The 18,901-nt window shown below is 50.1% G+C and overlaps 1 protein-coding gene across 4 annotated transcripts in view; it reads left to right on the top strand.

Annotated features, from left to right (window-relative positions):
* The window catches only part of JADE2 (jade family PHD finger 2), a 73,796-nt gene that overhangs the window by 26,223 nt on the left and 28,672 nt on the right, over positions 1-18,901 (top strand). For all 4 annotated transcript variants that reach the window (XM_038149838.1, XM_038149839.1, XM_038149837.1 and 1 more), the window contains one exon: positions 11,256-11,425. In XM_038149838.1, coding sequence (XP_038005766.1) covers positions 11,256-11,425 — 170 coding nt within the window. The remainder of the gene's footprint in view (positions 1-11,255; positions 11,426-18,901) is intronic.

Consider the following 18,901-nt stretch of genomic DNA (forward strand, 5'->3'; position numbering starts at 1 on the left):
TATGCACCTGTGCAGGTTTTATTTCCTCCTTTATTTAATGATTTAATGTTCTTGGCATGTGTCTCCTTCCCCAGGCTGACGGGGATGCAAGCAGGATCTCAAGGTGGCTCTTGGATCTCGCATTAAGCCACATTAGTATGTGCTGTAGATTCTGTTTCCTGTGAATTTGCACACAGCGGGAGGACGAGCAGGAAGGCTGCTTCTTGCTGGCAGGCTTCCCAGATATTCTTGGCATTGCAGATCTATACTTGCATCGTCGCTGTGGCCCTGTTTTAACAGAAAACAGAAAGTGCTGTGCTAACAGGAAGGCACAACCCCGGCGAGTACCAGCTCGGCGATGGCGGCGGCACCGCGCGAACGCCGTCTGCCGTGTCGCCACGATGGCTGTGTCCCTGTCCTGTCCTCCTCTCTCAGTCCCCTCTGCCCTTCTCTGGTGGCCACGCACACAGGTCAGGCAGCTCCTGCTGTGCTTGTGGGAGCACATCCAGGTGCAGGGCTGGCTGGATTGGGATGTGTGGCGCTGCCCACTCGGTGTTCATCTCCTCCGGGCTCTGTTGTTCTTTACTGGGCTCCCATCAGGAGTTGTCCCCACGACTGCAGGAGTTCCAGCAGCTCTTTCCAAGAGCGTGTGTTGCTGGCAGGTTTTGTGATGCCGGTGTCATTGGCAGAGGAGGCACACGGAGCAGGTCTGTCTGTGGGAAGCAGTGCTGGAGATGAGTGTACTGAGGCGGGGAGAGGAATGAACTGGTGCACCAGTAGTGGGTGTAGGACTGGGGCACATCCCTGCCCCCATCTTGCAGAAAAGACACCGCAGCTCCTCCTCGCAGGGCTGGGTGCTGCATCCGGAACACCCAGCAAAGGGAGACAGTCCCTGCAGGAGCACTCTGTGCTGCAGTGTGGAGCATGGTAGCCTGAGGAAAGCTGGCCAGGCTGGCCTGGCAGCAGGGTGGCACGATGCAGATGTCCCAGCTATGCCTGGACGTCACCTCTCCGTGTCCCCTGGGAGTGCTGGCTGGCAGCCAGGCTGTATCCCTGCAGTCCCAGCCCAGGGAGGGCTTCCCGAGGCTGTGTTCTCAGTGTGTACTCGATGAACCAGCACACTTTGTTCTCCAGTGCTGAGATTGGACTTCCTCTCCTCGGTCGGCGACGCAGGCTGGCTGTTGACTCATCAGCTGCTTCCCTTGGGCTTTGCTGCAGAAGGGGCAGGCAGGATTCTGCAGCAGTTTGAGTAGCTTTTGGAGCAGAGCTTTTTTTCTTTTAACATAATCCTTTTCTTTTTTTTTTCCCTGTTTTTTTTTCCTTCCCTCCAGCTCATCATGAAAAATGTGTGAGTTTGGAGCTTGCAGATGGCATGCTGGCGATTTTACAAAGGGCTATTTCTTGGGTTGGTTATCCCTGTTCTGTGGCTGCCTGCCCTTAAATATGCCTGGGTTCTGGTATGCTCCAGAAATACATGTACACTTCCCTCAGAGACCGTGCTCTGATCAAAAGAAATGAAAATCCCAATTGCCCCAGGCCCAAATGTTTGGATCACAAGCCCTGGGCTATGTGTGGGGAGAGGAAGGCTCCCTGCCTGCCCATTCCTGGGGACCCCCACAGTGACAACTGGCTGTGATGAGGAGGCTGGCCAGTGGCACTGATCCAGGACTGCAAAATAATCCTAGTGATGTAACATCAGTGAGTTTGGTCTCCAGCTCTGCCGCTGGGAAAGGGAGGTTTCTGCTCAGGCATTCCTTGTCCCTGTAGGCAGTGGGGAGGGATGGCCTGTGCACAGGATGGTCTGTCCTGCCAGGGCTTCAGGTACCTGCTTTAGGATGGGATGAATCACACCCAGGGCAGCAGAGGGTCTGGGCCATGCAGAAGGGGGTGCTGGTGCTGCAGAAGGAGGTGCTGGTGCTGCAGAAGGTTGTTGGCTCGTGCCCAGTGCTTGTGAGTGCTTTGCAAAGGAGTAAGTGTGATTTACTCTGCCTGTTCCTTGTCATCATTTCTGGTTTACTCTCTGCTTGACAAGTTCTTGTGTGGGCTTTCAGCAAGTCCTCACCTTTATTAGTTTGCTATGGGAAACGTGTTAATCCAGCCTGTTCTTACCTCATTCTGAGCCACTTGGACTTTTATTTTGAATGTTTGCTAATCTTCCCAGTGGATGCCTGTGGTTTATACTGGATCAAGCACACAGAAAGTCAAGTGTACTTCAGCAGCAAATGTATAGAACGAGTGAGCTTGATTTCCTGCTGCTCTGTAACAAGGTTTACAGCTCTTGGGACCGACTCTGGTTTGGTACAGCCTTGGGAGCCTCCACATCTCACTCCATTGCCTCTGCTCTCCATCCAGAACCATGGATTTATTGTGTAGCCCGGCAAACCCCAGCAGCTCTGATTGCTGGGCTTGCAACCGCAGCACTAATGAAATCACCTCTTAGGGATTTAGTGCACCTTGGGTCCCCTTTGAACAATGCAAGCAACTATTACTTTTAAGTGCTCTCCAGAGTGGTGGGAGGAGCGGGATAGCCCAGCAGCAGGAATAGCTGCTCAGTTCTTGGTGCTGCTGTGGGTAATCCTGTTGAATTTTGGTGAAGTGTTGCTGGAAAGTGAGCTTCACTATGTTGCCAGGACCTTGGGGAGGTGGAGGAGAGCTGTAGGTGGTTTCTCTGAGTGCACTTGAAGAAGATCTGGAAAATCTGACCTAGTTGAAGGTGTCCCTGCTCGTGGCATGGGGCTTAGATTAGGTGACCCAAAAAAGTCTACTCCAATTCCAACCATTCTGGGGTTTCATGAGGTGCACCCAAACAAGTATAGCTGCATGGGGATGGTGGAAGAGGCAAACTGATCCCTCCTTGTTTTCTGGGATGGGCTGTGAGCTGCTTGCAGTGTCTCAGCGTCAGAACTGTTCTCATGTGTTTCAGGGTTCAGTGTTAGTTCAGTGATCCAGAACACATTAAAAGAGTCTGGATGCTGCCTTTTAAAATTCCTCAAAGCTTTGCTTTCACTGGGCTGGGTTTAAGGACACCCATGTGAAGACACTGTGCTGGTGGGTGGGAGTTGTCATCTCGTGCCCATGTCTGTGTTTTGAGCTTTACTCAGCTCTGTGAGTAGCAGTGTCAGGGGGATTTGTCCAGTTCTTGATCTGCTGTGGCTCATGCTCAGACCATGGCAGGTGCAGAGCTGCCACCATTGCTCATGTCTTCTGTTTCTGGTCTCCATTAGTAGGTGGATACAAAGGCAAGTGGAGCTGTTTGCATTACTGAAGTAATTATGGAAACATTATCTGGCTGGGATAATTAATTCCAGATGCTTTAATGTTAGTAGCTTGGCTTAAGTTACATAAAGAAGCAACTTTTTTTTTTTGGCTTTTTATATCCAGAAAACACACACTCAAGTGTCCCTGGCTTCTCTAGTAGCAATTCCAAGACATATATTGCTTAAATGGAAATGAGCAGGATGCTGGCAGCCTGCAGGCAGGGTTTGGAGAGGGCTGCTGTGTGCCATGGGTCCCTGGAGGGTCCCAGGTGGGTCGGTGATGCTCTGAGGGAAGGGGGAGAGCAGTTCCTGTGGGTGCTGGGGCTGGCTCTGCCCTGCTTGCTTGCAGGGTGGAGGTGCTGAGTGTCCTCTGCAGCTGCCCTGGAACTGGAGGCTGCTGTGTTTTGCTGGGTTTCAGAGCCAGAAGAGCAGCACAGGCTGTGTCGCCTCCCAGCAGCAGGGCACGGTCCCGCTACTGCCTTCAACACCATTGTTAGAGCTGAATGAGAGGAGAGGAGAGGGGGAAAGAGAGGAGAGGGGGAAAGGAATATGGAGAAGATCTTCGCACAGCATCAGAAATTATGTGTGTGTTTTGCTCTCAGCCCAGACACCGCTTTTGTCTAGTCTGCCAGAAAAACATCTGCGGTTTGTTGTTCCAATCAGCCCACCAGCAAACCACTGCCCAGCCACTGCTGTGTCCCTGCAGCCCTGGATTTCCTCTCCCAGAAGTTGTGGAGATGAACCCAGCTGTGCTGTGGTGCTCTCCTCTGCCTTGGGAAAGCAGACACTGCTCGGCACCTGAATTCTTCTGTACCAGGTCCCCGCTCCCATCTACATCAAAATGATTCGCTGGGCACTGAATCAGAGTTGCAACTTTAATAATTCATTTGTTGAGCTAAATCTCACTGAGATTTAGGCTGGAATATAAATGTGAGAAAGACAGGGACATCAACACTGGTCTTCCTCTAGTCTGCTGGGTATCAGGCTTTTTATGTGGTGATAAACAGCTCAGAAATGGAATTGGAAAAGCTGTCTGGGTTTCACAAGATGGCTGTTTAGTGCCTCCTGTTCACTTGTTTTCCTCTTTTTATCACATCAAAGAAGAGTGAATCACTTTCTCCTTAGAGGATTATGTTATTCCAGGGGTCTGGAAGGACCCACTATGGTTACAGGCTGTTGCAGAAGGAGATTTCAGATGGGGAGGGAACAGCTTTTTCTTTTTTAAGCATTTTTCTTACTGCACCTGTAAATTGTAATTGGGAGCTTCAGCTGCATTTCTGTAAAACTTCCAGAACCTGCCTGTGTAAACCCTAAACTGCCAGCAGCTGGGGAGGGGCCACCTTACCCCATCCTTAACAGAAATGGGATTGTCACAGGGGGATTTCCAAGCCCAGAGAGAGAGCCCTGGAATGGTCCTGGAGCCGAAAGGAGCTTGGCTGTGCCCTGCAGAGCTGTGCTGTGCTGCTCACGGATCAGATGCTCCCCATGGCTGGGGATGCTTTAAAAGCTGATAATGACAATTCCTAATGTTCACTGGGTAGCGCCGAGTGTCAGAATTCAGCTGGGAAAGAGCAGCGGCAGCTAAAGGGACAGTGGGCTGGGCTGGTCCCTGCCTGGCAGGGGACAGCGGGGTCCCTGAGACATCCCGGGGTCCCTGAGACAAGTGTGGTCCCTGAGACAAGCCGGGGTCCCTGAGACAAGGTGGTCCCTGATGCATCAGGGCTGGGAGTGCAGGCTGCACAGCCACCCAGGCATTACGTCACCTGGAGCTGCACTCACTGGCTGCTGGCACCCGAGGGCAGGACGCTGCTGCAAGCAGCATTAACCCCTTCCTGAGCATCCTCAGTGCCACTTGGGCAGCACAAAGGGACCATCCCGGAGCTGAGCCTTAGCCCCCGATGTCTGTGCAGTCAGGGGGTGCGTTTTGGGCACGGCTGCTCCTGTTCCTGGGGCTTGGTGGCTCCTCCTGGGGCCAAATTCAGCTGCTTTGTTCTCTCAGTACAGCAGCAGAAGCTGAACGGAGCTTCATGGCTGGGCTGTGTGTAACTGCCTGTGTGGGTTTTTGGGACAAGCACTTAAAGGAAGGTTTGGGTTATAGCAAAGGGCAGTGTCACCCACTGTGCCCAAACTGCTCGTGGCACTGAGCTCAAGCAGGGATGTACATGGGAAGGACTGATGTTAAGTTCCCTCCATCAACCTTTTTTGCTGGGAATGTGCTTGTTACAGCCCCTGCCATGAAGATAGCCTACAAATGGTGCAGAATGGGTGGCAGACGGGGCCATCAGACAGCACAGGTTTCCCTTCCCAGACCAGAGGTTCCCCTTCCCGTGGCTGCTCTCTTGATGTATGTATGTATGATGAATTTTCATGGATTTTCAGAGGCTGTTGCCAAATCTTAAGGGGGTTTTGGCTCCAGCAGCCAATAAGGAAATACTGCAAATCGTTTATTTTCTGCACGAAGTGGTCCCAGCAGTGCCATCTCATTCTTCTCCGGTTCTTGTTTGTTTCAGAATAAAAGGGTTTGGTGACAGTGCCCTGTTGAGATACACTGTGTCACCTCTCTCCCTCCCTCTCTAGGACCAGCTGCCTTCAGCCATCTCTTCTCCATGCACAGGAGGATGTGTTGACAGACTCTGGGTACCCGTGGTCCCTCCTGCAGGGTCCAGGGGCTCTGGTGTCAGGTGGCTTATGCCAGGGGGGACAGCAGGGTGCCCACAGGGCTCTGAACTCTCAGTGCTGGTGACCAGGGTGCTCCAGATGTTACCTGGAGTATCTTCAGCCAAGGAGGGGAGGGGTGAAGTGCACAGGTACCTGTTAGCACCAAGACCTGGGTGAGCCTAGAGACACTTTCAGGCTCATCCAGCTGCCCAGGCCAGCTTGCTTGCAGGTCTGAACCTCAGGCCAGTTAATTGAAAACCTAAATATATATTATCTTCTTTGCCTTCCCTTTATAGTTTTTGGCTCATGGTTTTATAGCCTTTACTAGAAGCCATAACAATACAAGAAGTAGGAGTAACATGGTCAGTAAATCTGGGTGTGGGAGTGCTGAGGATAACAAACCCTCGTGGGTGGGTTGTGGCTCATTATTGTGACCATCCACCACTATCTCCAACCCTATCCTTCACCCATATACCCCCAGGCACTTTTTCTAACTTGAATGCTTAAATTCTGCTCTGCTGTTGAGAGGCAATAGCATGTATAAAATCTGTTAGCTTAACTTCATAAGGAAGTGGGGCATCCTGTCCAAATGGCCTGCTAGATACTATTTTAATAAACAGAAAGTGAAAATCATCCCTTTAAATTGCCCTTTTAAAGCTGTTGTGTGCCACAGGAGAATTCCTCATAAGCAGAGCTGGTGGTAGGAACACTATCAGCACTGAAGGTTGCTGGCAGAGCTATCTTTCCACTGACTTTCTTAAGCTGACTTATTTATGGACATTGGACAAGACTAATTTGGACTGGAATGAAGGTAAAGAAAAGATTACTGACTAATGTCTTCGTTGTAATAAAATTAAGTATTTTTAGATGAGAAACACTATGCAGGATTAATTATTTCTGATCTATTAAAAGGGAGCATGTAGGAAAAAAAGCCTTCTCCCTTCAGCCAAGTGAAGCATTCAGTTTACAGAGATGATTAACCATGGGAATTTGCTGAGTATATTTTATTACTGTGTAATCTTCTCCAGGGATAGATGTGATCCTCAAGAGTGTTGGGGTCTACTTACTCCTTTCCCTCAAGTGCCCTTGAGACCCACTTTCAGACTATTGGCCTCAGGTTTGTTGTGATTTTCAGGCTGATCCCAATTTTCAGCCCTTTGTTTAAACGAGCCTTTGATTGGTACAGGATTTTAAAAAAATGCTGTGTCTCTGGATAAATAAAGGAGTAAATGCTCCCCCTGTGTAATTGAGCTTCTGTGAATGGTCTGGCTCTTGGTGGAGGCTTTGCCTCTGTGATTCTTTGCCACGATGGTGAATTCAGGGGTTGGTGGCTCGCGTGCAGACTCCTCATCACCCAGCCTGGCTATTTCTTTGTCCACCGAGCAGCTATTTGGAAACGTGGTTTCCCAATGGTTTAAGACTTGTCCCTGCACAAAAGGGGGGCCCTGATGACATCCCCAGCTCTTGGAGCCCAGCAGGAGATGGATAGACACTGCTGAGGGCAGCCTCTGTGCTTTGTTCCCTTTTTGTCACTATGTCTCCACTGCAGTGTTTGGACAGCACAAAGCTTACAGCTCTTTGGGCTCCAGTTTCTTGAAGCTACTGGAGGTGAGGAAGGGTGCCCAGCTCGGTGTGTTTGCTGTATTGCTGTGAGGCAGGGCATGGTCTTTCCCAAAGGATTGCTCTCTTGTCTGAAACTGCAGGATCTCTTCCTTCCAAAGCTCCTCCTAGCCTAAGGCACTGTCACTGCAGTCACTGATCTTCATATCTCAATACCAGGAAGCCCTTTGCAGGTGTGTTACATGTGTCAGGAAGGAGTGGGCTGCTTTTTAGGAATGTGATTTTATCCACCAAAGCAAATCCAGGAATCAATGGGAGGCTGTGCACCTCTGGGGCATTGGGATGCCCCATGTGAGCTCAGCATCTGGCAGCCCCCAGCTCCCCTCGGGGTGGGAGCAGTGTTCATGGGAACAGGCACAGGCTCTCTTAGGGTTTGCTGAATTGTTTGCAAGCCATAAACCCCTTGTGTTTAACTGAGTGCTGCAGATGAGTCAGGGACTTGATCTGGACCAGGCTTCCAGCAGGTCTTCATAGGCTTATACAAGTTTCTCACTGTATAAAAAATAATTTAGCAGCTGTTTCACTTCATTTCTGACCTCTGTTTGCTGGTATTTGAAATGGTGAGAAAATGGCATGAGCTTGTCCCAGTATCCCCAAGCCTGAATTAACTCCAGGGGATCCCAGCCCATGCTGCCAGACCAGCATGGGATTATGGGGAGGAAACTTCAAAAGTAAAGTTTAGTGATCCTCTTAAGAAGATACTTCATATGAATACTTATTCCTTGCAGGAAAGTGTCTGCTGAGTGCTGCAGCACCTGATCATCCCTCCCTGATCCCTGTGCTCCCAGATGGGGAGAGGCACCTGCCATCACTGCACTGGCATGTTGCAAACCTTTTAACAGAGTGCTTGTTAGATGTTTGTATCTTCATTACCTTGATCTTCGTCATCAGTGACGTGGTGAGAGGCAAAATGTCACTCTCTAAGTGCCAGTTCCCATTAAACCAGAGGAAACTGCATTTAATTACAGTGTCAGAAAAAGCTGGACATTGAGTGCTGGTGGAGCTGTTACCAGCAGTGAGCCCCTGAGCTCCCTGTGATCTCTGCATCACCAGGGACTGTGCGCAGCCAGGACCTGAGAGTCTGAACATCAGTCCAGGTTTGGGAGTCTGAACAGGAATCCAGGTTTCGGGGGGTTGGGAGTGCTGGGGAGGTGGGTGCATGACTCGAAGGGAGAGTCACTTGTCTCCTGCCTCTGAGCATCAGGTTCAGCAAATCTTCTCCATAAGATACCTGCAGAAAGGAGGTGGAGCTGTGTGCCCAGGCGGGAGTGGATGTGCCCAGGCTCAGGCAGGTGCTGCTCTCGGCGGGCAGTACCGTCCGCACTGTGTGAGCTAGCCCCAAGGGGTTGCTCCAGTCACGTCAGCATCCTTATCACACTGAGTGAGTGCATTTCAGTGCTGTCAATACACTAAATGACCTGTTCAGGATACTCCTTTGATATGTACACAGAGCATTAATCTTTGCAATTTTATGCCAGGGTAAAAATAGCAGCTCTTTCCTCCTGCCATCCCGAGCATCCGTGGCTGGCTCGGTATCAGAGCATCACCTGTTGCAGGGGCTTTTGGGTGAGCAGCTTGTGTAACTTGGCTTAATGAGGGCTTATGGCCCTGACCTCGTGCCTGCTCAGGCAGCTCTTCCCAACAGAAGCATTCATTGCAGGTGGAGGACTGTTTTTTTCTCTCCCATAACAAGGCTGTGCCCAGCCTGGCTGCTCCCACACCCAGGTTCTGTTTCTGTGAGGCATGACCCAGACTTGGGCTCATGGAAGGGAGAGGTTCAGTCTAATGTGAAACAATGCACCTTGCACCAGCAGCTCCTGCTTTTTTTTTTTTTTTTTTTTTTTTTTTTTTTTTTTTTTTTTTTTTTTTTTGTTAATAGCATCTTCCAGTGGCTAAAGGGGCTACAAAAAAGGCTGGACAGGGACTTTTTAGATGGGTATGTAGTGACTAGACAGAGGGGAATAGCTTTGAACTGACAGAGGGCAGATTTGGATTAGATATTAGAAAGAAATTCTTCCCTGTGAGGGTGGTGAGGTGCTGGCACAGGTTGCCCAGAGAAGCTGTTGACTGTTCCATCCCTGGAAGTGTCCAAGGCCAGGCTGGATGAGGCTTGGAGCATCCTGGGCTAGTGGAAGGTGTCCCTGCCTGTGGCAGGGAGGGCTGGAACTGGATGATCTTTAAGGTTCTCTCCAAACCCATTTATTGTGTGATTGATTCTCTGATTTTAGGGGTTTGGGAGCTCCTTAGATGCCAATCCTGAAGCTGTGGCTGGAGCATACCTCTAAAGTCTGCATTAGAGACATCAGCGCATCCCCAAATCCTATCCTAGATTACAGTGAGATTGTTTTAGAATGTGGGGACCGAGAGCTGTCCCTCCATGTGGCTCTTTTTGGTTCTTTAACTTAATTTGGAGATGTACTTAGGACATTGGGTCGCATGTTTATTTTCAATTTACTGGTGGGGCAAGTAAAGCAAAAGAGATAAAAAGAACCCATTTCTTGGTGTTTTCCTCCCTGAGCCATAATCTGTTGCTTCTCCTGCTGGTGGCTCTGGAAGTTCCTCCAGTGTTTGTGGCCACAGAGAACAGCAATTAAACTGCATGTCTGGGTCTGTAGGAACTCCAGGTTCATTTTCCTGCCCTGCCACAGATTTCCTTCCCAACCTTGGCAAGGCAGGTAGGGTCTCATTCCTGAGGACAGCTGGGCTCAAGTGTCTCTCCTTGGCACACACAGACCTTGGAGCACCTGGTACCACAGTTCATCTGGTTCTGTGATGGACACCGTGGCTTTGCCCCAGACACATCACAGAGCAGAAGGCACTCGATGCTCTGACATTGGCTTACATAGCAGGACAGAAGGCAGATAAAAGTCTTCCAGGGATCAGCAGCCTTCCCAGCTGGCACTGGTGCAAGGGCAGGGCTGGGTCCTGCAGCTTTGCATGGGGAGAAGCTGTTTGGAAGGGGCTGAAGTGCTGCAGTGAGGTTTGTTTGGTTGCTGTTTCTTTGCAGCATCTTTCTGGCTTGATATCTGTGCCAGGAGGTGGATTTCAGGGGAGGAGATGTGAGCTGTGCAAATACTGCAGCAAGCTCCAGCTCCCAACTTCACCGAGATCTGTCAGCTGGCACCACGGGCTGCTCCTCATTTCCAGCTTGCCCTCTGCTTGCGTGTCATTAGGCGTGACACTGTTGACATGTGCGTGGCAAGTATCATGCATATTGCTGCAGAGCTGCCAAGGAAAGGCAGAAGAGCTGACAGCCAGTGCCTGGCTGCTCTCTGTGCAGGGAGTTTGCAGCAGATGAGGCAGCTCCTCTCCCCATCCCTGTGGTTGTGATTAGAGAGCACTCAGAACAAATCTCACAGGCCACCATGGGGTGTTCCCCAGTGCCAGGCATGCTGCCCACATGGCGTGGATGTGGCATTGCAGTGTGTGGCACACCGGAGGGGTTCATGGAGCAGTGAATGGCTGGGGGGCTTGCTGTCAGTACTTGGAGCATCATCTCCATTGCACCTCATTTTTCTCATGTAAAGAGTTAATTTCTGTGGATGAATGGGAGCACTCTTGCTGTAGTTGCTTTCCTGAGGCAGTGTCTGTCAGTGCTGGTCCATGGACTGACTGCAGGTGCAGTGGCTTTGTTTTCCTTCACAGAGTCAGGTGCCCAGTGGGGTCTCCCCCTCCATGGCAAGAAACAGAGTATTTTTCTGAGTTGTAGCTCTTTCTTAACCTCCCCCTCTTTTCTTCCAGGATCATCCCCCAGCTGGAGAGCTCCCTTTCACAGGTGTCACCGAGCAGCCTGCCTGGCTCTGAGATTTCAGAAGCCACAAGGACTTACTTGCAGGGGATGAGCCGCTATGACCTGGACGAGCTCGATGCCTGCTGGTTGGAACTTGTTAACATGGAGCTCAAGGAGATGGGTGAGTATTGTTGTTTTTTTTTCCTTTCTGGCCTGGGTGTCCCACAGTGGGCATTCAGGCTTTTTGAGTAAGCATGTGGAACTAAAGGCCTTGAAGAAGAAATGTCAGAAACCCTGGTCCTGATAGTTTGCTGTTCCAGGCATCTCTAGATATCACAGCATAACATTGCCTGCATCACTGCTGTTATATCACTGCACATTCTTCAAATCCTTTGGTGGATTTTGGTCAAGTGCAAGTACCTGAGCTTGGAATTTGACCATTGGCACTTGTGCTTAGCATGGTCTGCTGGGCAAATTGGTTGGCACAGACCCATGGGTGTGTGTAGTCCTGCCAGACTGTGGAGGGATTTTCCAGTCCTTGTTAGGGAAGGGTTGCTGTGGTGTGGCTGCTGCCCTGCAGGTAAGAGTAATACCTCAATAAAGCATTCACCTTGTGAGGTCAGTGAAGGCTCAAGCATGCCTACACGAAGGGTTAGTCCTGGTGGCAAAGGCCTTTCAAGAGTGGGGAAAAGGATTTTAGCAGGTGCTTGAGCAGATGGGATAGTGCACTGCGGAGCAGGAGGCTTGTGCTGGCTCTCACAGGCAGCTGGTTGAGGGCTGCAGCAGGATTCAGGATGAGGTCAGCAAGATGCAGTTCAATGAGCTTGCATGGAGCACAAGCGAGCTCAGAAGTTGGCCATCACATTGACTGGTGTTGGTTTTGGAAGATCTGTCCTTCTGGTGTACTCATGATTTACAATGAAATTTTGTTACCGTGACCTTGAGAAAGTTGTAGACGCTGCTTTCACAGTTTCTCTGATTGTCTGGTGTAGGTATCCTGTATATTGGATTTCCCATAATCTCAACATAGTGGAGCCTGTAGCATCACAGAGAAATCACAAGTCAGCTCTGCCCTCATGAGCTGGTCCTGTATTAGCAGCCTCAGCTCTGTCATTAGCACACGCGGGTTTTGAGGCGCTGGCAGCTACAGCGAAGTCCTTGTGCAGAGCAGAGGGTGCTGCTGGATAAAGCCAAGTACCTCAGTCCTGCTGAGGACTTGCAGAGGATCCACCCTTCCTAACCACACACAGCTGCTGGTGGTGCATCAAGAAACCACCTTCAACCACACCGGGCATCATTCTGACCTCGCTGTGCCTTCACTGTATCCCCTGCTACATTTCCCTTGCCATCTCCACAGCTGCATGGCCATCAGAAGTGTCTCTGGGCTCCAGAGAAGCCTTGTCTCTGTTTCCACTTCCTCTTGTGTGTATTTCATAAGTCTCTAGAAATGAAGTGGGCAGAGGAGATTTGGCTTCTCCAGCTCAGTTGGATTAAATTTGCCTTGCTTTATTATTTCTTCAAAGTATTAGGTTTCAAATGCAGTTTCCAGATGTGGAGCTCCTGGAGTGATGGAAGGTTGAGATAATTGGAAGGTCCCTGCCCCAGGCCAGACGGGAGCTGGCTGCTGGCTGTCCCCATGTCACCTTTGGGCTGGCATGTGCCGAACCCACGAGTGCTGGGGTACAGTGGCGGCTTCTCCAGCAGCACTGCCTTGGGAGTGAGTTGAGTGCAGGAGGGGAGGTTGAGCTTCATGCCAGCCATACCCCTGCTCTGTGCAGGTGTGTGTGGGCTGGCACTCAGCATCCCAGGGAAGCACAGGTGAGGACACAGGCAGTGCTTTGCTGCTGACCCTCAGCCATTCTGAGCGAGCTGCGGTTCTTTCCCTCCATCTCATCATTTATCAGCCAGTCACCTTTTCAAGGAGTGTCCTTAGGAGATGTTTGTCCAGGGCCAGGCTGGATGAAACCACAGAATCTGAGGAAGCCCTTGAGCCTTCCTGCCATCAGCAGCTCTAGATGGTGATAGGGACCGAGGTGGTCCCAGCAGCGGAGTGCAGAGAGCATCACTGCCCATCACCTGCATCTCCAGCCCATTCCTGTCACTGAGGGAGCCCTGGCATTACTGGCTGAGCCTTAAATGTGCTGGGGAGATAATAGCTTTGAAAACCAGTGTTTGGCATGTGAAATCCATTGTAGATACAGCTTCAGCCCAATAGATTCTGGTATCTTTCCCCCTCCCCCGGTCCACCCAACTTCTCTAGCAGTGCAAGAGCTAGTACATTTTCTCCCCTGACTTGGAAAGGAAAAGATGTGGCTTTGATAATACCCCATCCCTGATGCTGTGGGGAGCTGGGGGTTTGGCAGGTGGGAAGCAGGATGGGAGCTGGTGCTCCTGGCTGCAGGACCATGGTCACATTACCTGTGGGAGCCATGCCTGCCGTGGAGACTGGAGGTCATTTGGCTTCTTTGAGGGGATGATCTTCCTGCCTGTGGAGTTTGGGGTTTGGGTGCTCGTAGAGGAAAGCTGTTGTGGCAGATCTGTTGCTGCTCAGCTCCTAGGCTGGGCCAGAGCAGGGGCTTTGCTCCCTCTGCTTCCCAGATGGGAAAAGCCAGGGTGGGATTTGGGTGCCCTTCACCACCCTTGGCAGAGGATTGCTGCTGCCTGGGCTGGTCCAAAGGCAGTCCATAAATAGTGCTTTCTCCCGGAAGCCCTTGACATTAATGACACCGTTAATGACTGGCTGAGATTTCCAAACCTGCTTTGCTAATCTCCAAGATCATTGACATGACTTAACTAGAGAATGGCAGCCTCTCCTCCCATTCAGAGGAGTCAGGAGTTATCTCCCAGCATTAATTTAGGAGGTAGGCAGAAGTTTAAATTCCTCACGGGTGTTTGGCTGAACTGTTGTCACTGGGCTGTCCAGGGGCACAATATGTCATTCCCAAAATATTTAATGACAAAGAAGGATCCAGATCTCTGACTGGCTCCTGAGGATGTGCGGGGAGGAGAGCTGGAAAACACCTATGAGATCATGCGGCTCGCCTTTCGTGGGTCTATGTAGCACACAGTACACAGCACATGCCTTTTCCAGTCCTTTTTAGGTCACCCCAGGGATGGAATTTTATCACCAAGATCAGATAAACCTCCAGATAGCTCCAGCTCTCTGCATTCTGCCTGCTGACTCCTCTCCCAATTAAGTGGAATTGCTCCAGAAAGCAAAGGTTTCACATGAAAAGCAAAAGTTTTAAACATAAAACAGCTTTAAATAGTTCTAAACCCCCTAGTAAGATGCCTCAGTAGCTGTTGCTGTACTCGATGGAAATGTGCTGTTTAAAGAACCTTTGTGTCCTAGAGATGAAGTCAGTATTTAGGCATGTCTAAGTGTTTTATTTGTTGCTGGTACAGTATGAGATTGTAAAAAAAGTGGATCTGAAGAAGACTGAATGGAGCCCGGAGCCAGATTAATGTCCATGCCACTCCAGGCAGCACAGGCCTGTCCTTTCAGACAGCAGCCATGCCATAAGTCTTCATTTTTACATTGACATTTTATGCTGTGTTTTGTGATCTCCTCTAAATCCAAAGCTATTGTAAGAGTGGAGCTAGAGAGACTTCAAAGAGCAAGGCTGAAAGATCCTTCTGCAGTGATCGACAGTTCATAAACACACGGAAAATCCTCAAGAAATTGCTAAAATTGTTGTCGGAATCAATTTTGCTGAAGGCAGAGTCGAAGTTTCTAAGTATTCCCTTGACTTAATCCATATGGTGTATTCTGCTCACATATGCCCACCACAGCTTCTATCTTGGGAGCTGGAGGTGTTCCTGGTATTTTATGGCAGGAACATGCAAAGGTCACATGGATTGCTTTTGAAGCTCCGGGGGGAATTCATCGCTGCATTCTGGAGATATGTCTGTGTGCTAATGAGATGATGCCTCCCTCGGCGGAGGTGAGATTGGTCAAGTAGATGGGAAATAAGCTGGAGTCAGTGGAGTACCCTGGGCAAGATGTGCTCAGAGGAGCAGAGGCTGCTGTCAGTCCTGCTCCTCACAGAGTGGCTGCTTCTCGCCCTGGCATTCTTGGGTGTCACACTCTGAGGCTGCTCCCATCCCACTGCATCCTTTTGGGATTCTGGGAGCCCCTTTTTCACCCTGAGGCAGCAAGTTGGCACTCCCCAGGCAGAGCCTGTTCCCAAGCAGCTGCTGCCCACCACCGTGTGTCCGTGTCCTACTGTGCAGGACACCCCAGGATAGAATTTTAGAAGGGTTTGGTTTGGAAGGGACCTTAAAGCTCATCCCATTCCTAGCCCCCTGCTATGGGCAGGGACAACTTCCACTAGCCCAGATTGCCCCAAGCCCTTGAACACTTCGGGGGATGGGGCAGGCACAGCTTGTCTGGGCACCCTGTGCCAGGGCCCCCCCACCCTCACAGGGAAGAATTGCTTCCTAAAATCCATCTCACCCTGCACTCTGTCAGCTTGAAGCTATTCCCTTCTGTGAAACTCCACAAGCCTCTGGATCTGAGCTTATTTATCTCCTTCGAGATACGGCTAATCAATGCCACGTGTAAATGAATGTATTAATTGTTTGTCTGTGATGTATTAATGTATCGATTAGCAGGCTTGGAGATCAGTGGGAGACTCTTAAGACATTTTCCCTCCACATTTTCAGCACAATCAGTTTTTACATCAAGTCGCTGTTTTGCTGCTTCCATGAATTCCTGGCAGTAATTGCAGTCGTTTCCAGCAGTACTCCAGTTCTGCTGCTGATGGGGTGAGGATGCTTTCATCAGGAGTGCTCTAGGACAGCCCTGTCAGAGCCAAGCATCGCTGCAGAGAGGCAGCAGCTTCTAAAGTGGCTTCTGAAACATTTTGTCATCATCTTAAATTTGAGCAATAATTGATGTTGGTGGGTGGCAGAAAGGGTGATAATTGGTTCCTGTAAATCTTTTAAGTGCATTAGCAGGCTGTGTTTGTAACAAAATGCCTGGAGGTTTCACTGTGGATGCTCAGTTCACTGTTTGTGTGTTGGTCACACTTTACGTGCAGGGTCTGTTTATAAATAACACTGATAAAAGATTAATGTACAATTACTGCACGGTCCTAGGGTTGTGTGTCTGCAGGTGGTGGGCTGGAGGCGGCTGGGGGAGTCCCAGGTGGTCTGGTGTGGTGTTCAGGTGGTTGGCTGTCATCCCCTGATGTCCCTGAAGGATGCCCAGGGGGGCACTCCGCCGGGGGCAGGGTGGCTGGTGTCCCCACAAGTGCCAAAGCAGACAGGTTTGAAGTGGCTTGCCCAGGGCAAGCTGGAGGGCCAGTGAGCTGGAAGGAGATTTCTGGAGTGTGTGGTCCCTGTACCATGTGTGAGCACCCCATCCCATCAGAGACCTGTCATTGTTTCACCTCAGGTTTTCAAAGATAGTCAGAGACAAGCCTACATCATCTCACATTTGCTCTCTCTTTTTTTATTATAATTTTTAAAAGCAGTAATTTTACTTTTTTAAAATATATATATATATATTTCCTTAAAAGTAGACTCCCAGGTTAATAGTCTGTAATCAGTGAATGGCACAGCCTGCAGTCCTGATAGCTGTTTGTTCACGAGCTGTTTCTATCTCCAGGTATTCTCCACAGGGGGAAAGGATTTATTGTTTCAGTAAATTGATATTAGTGGAGCACAGTTCAGTCAGAAATAGGTCTCTTATTTTGTGAAAGGTGGCTCTCCAGCTATTTTTTTCCTCCCCTCACAGTGAGTTGGCTCACACCACGACAAGGAGTAGCTGAGAATTCATTTAGCAGAAGAATATTGCTCCTTCATGCCACATAAATTAGGATATTACAGGAGTAATTAGAGCGGAGGGCGGCGTTGTGTGAAGGAATGTGCCTGGTGCTTCTCCCCGGCGCGGTGCTGTGGCTGCAGGGCCAGCCCAGTAACCCCAGCTCCTTTGGGACAGAGGGTTCAAATTGTGTGTGTCAGGTGCTGTACAGGCAGTTGTAAGGGCTGAGTTGCGTGGAGTTGGGCTTCCTTGGGAGCCCCCTGGGATGCTGGGGAGGCTGGGTGGCTGTGGAGCTGCAGGGATCTTGGCAGACCCTGACACAGACACACAGGAAAGACTTTTTTGCTTGGAGCAAAGTTCCTTCATGTTTTCTTTTCGTGAGTCAGATCTGGAGACTTCCTGTAGTGTATCATTATCTGTCACCTCTTCTCCTCCATTTCTGAAGCAAGTCCCATTTTCTGGTGCTTCCTTTAGCTGGGAAGGTGCTACCCTGCAGCATCCTGCCCTGTGCAAACAGGGGACAGATTTTCTTATCTGAGATACTGTGGGAGGCAGCATTCCCTGGATTACAGCCCTTCCCACTCTGGGGCAATACTGGGGTGTTCCAGGGAGGCTGGGTGGCCACATCAAAGCCCATCATCGTTAATGAAATCAGTGTTAATGGGGAAAGGCTGTGGGTGGCCTCCTGGAAGGGGCGATGGGACATACTCTACTGTGTTGGTGTTTTGAGCATGGCTCCAAATAGCCAGGGATTATATTGGACGGGATTGAAGCCTCACCTCTTGCCTGTGTCCCTCCAGACAAACTGTGAAGAAGTTCATGGCTATCACTGCTGTCTTCTCTGGGGGCTCAGAAAAGCTTTCTTTTCTTGCCTAAGACCTTGGCACACCTTAACCAAGTGAAAATACTGTTCTCTTGGTCAGCAGGTAGAGCCCGCTGACGTGGTAATGGTCCCAAATGTGGACATCACTGGATTTGTTCGTTGTGGCCAAGATCAGTTGTCCGTGTCTTTGCTTTCCTTCTCTGGGGACAATGATAGTGTCACTTGTGCATGTACACACAGGGAGTGTTTTGGTGGAGGATTTTTTTGTTTGCTGTTTAGCTGGCCACGATCAATAAAGAGAGAGCTTTTGCAGCCAAAAAGATGGCAATTTTATGAATGGAGTTTAGTAGCACAAACTTCATGTGATACAGAAGGAGATAAATGGAGCACAAATGGAAAAAGCACTTCCCCCCCAGGCCCCATTGTTTAGTGTTTCATAAACGATTAATCGCTTCATCCCCATCAAGTGCAATTGTCAATTCAATAAGCTCCGAGGTGTTTGGGATGAGGCTTGGCAAGTGCATTCCTAATGTAATTACACCTAAATGGAGTGGAGAGTGCCTCTGTGTGTGTGTGTGTGTGTGTGCAGGGGATGGATCCATACTCCCATGTAGGGCTGTCACAGCTGCATGCCACAGAGGCTGATGAGGGAACCCCACCAAAGTGCTGCTCTCCCTCTGCCTCTGGCCTTCCTCTGGCACAGGAATTTTGGGATCAGCATGAACTTTCTCCCCAGGGTTAAGCAGGTGATGGTGGAAAATTCAGGGGGTGGGATGGGTGCTGCTTCTTTCCACTCGAGGTGAAGTGGAATAGTGGCAATGCCAGCATGATCCTGACCCTGGGCAAGGTTGAGTTTGTGATTCCTGTGGAAAACCCCCTCCCTTTCCTTCCTCATGCTGCCTGCAGCTGCCAGCTCTCTGCCTGCCCTCTCCCATGAGCACAGGGCAGCTTTGGAAGGTGTGTGGGGAAAAGGATCGGGAACACCTTGGTGATTATTTTGCTTTCCAGAAGAGCAGAGCCTGAATTGTTGGAAGGAATGGATAACTCCAGACTGGCACTCCAATGCC

The sequence above is a fragment of the Motacilla alba genome, chromosome 13 (assembly GCF_015832195.1).
Source record: "Motacilla alba alba isolate MOTALB_02 chromosome 13, Motacilla_alba_V1.0_pri, whole genome shotgun sequence".
Taxonomy (NCBI): Eukaryota; Metazoa; Chordata; class Aves; order Passeriformes; family Motacillidae; genus Motacilla; species Motacilla alba.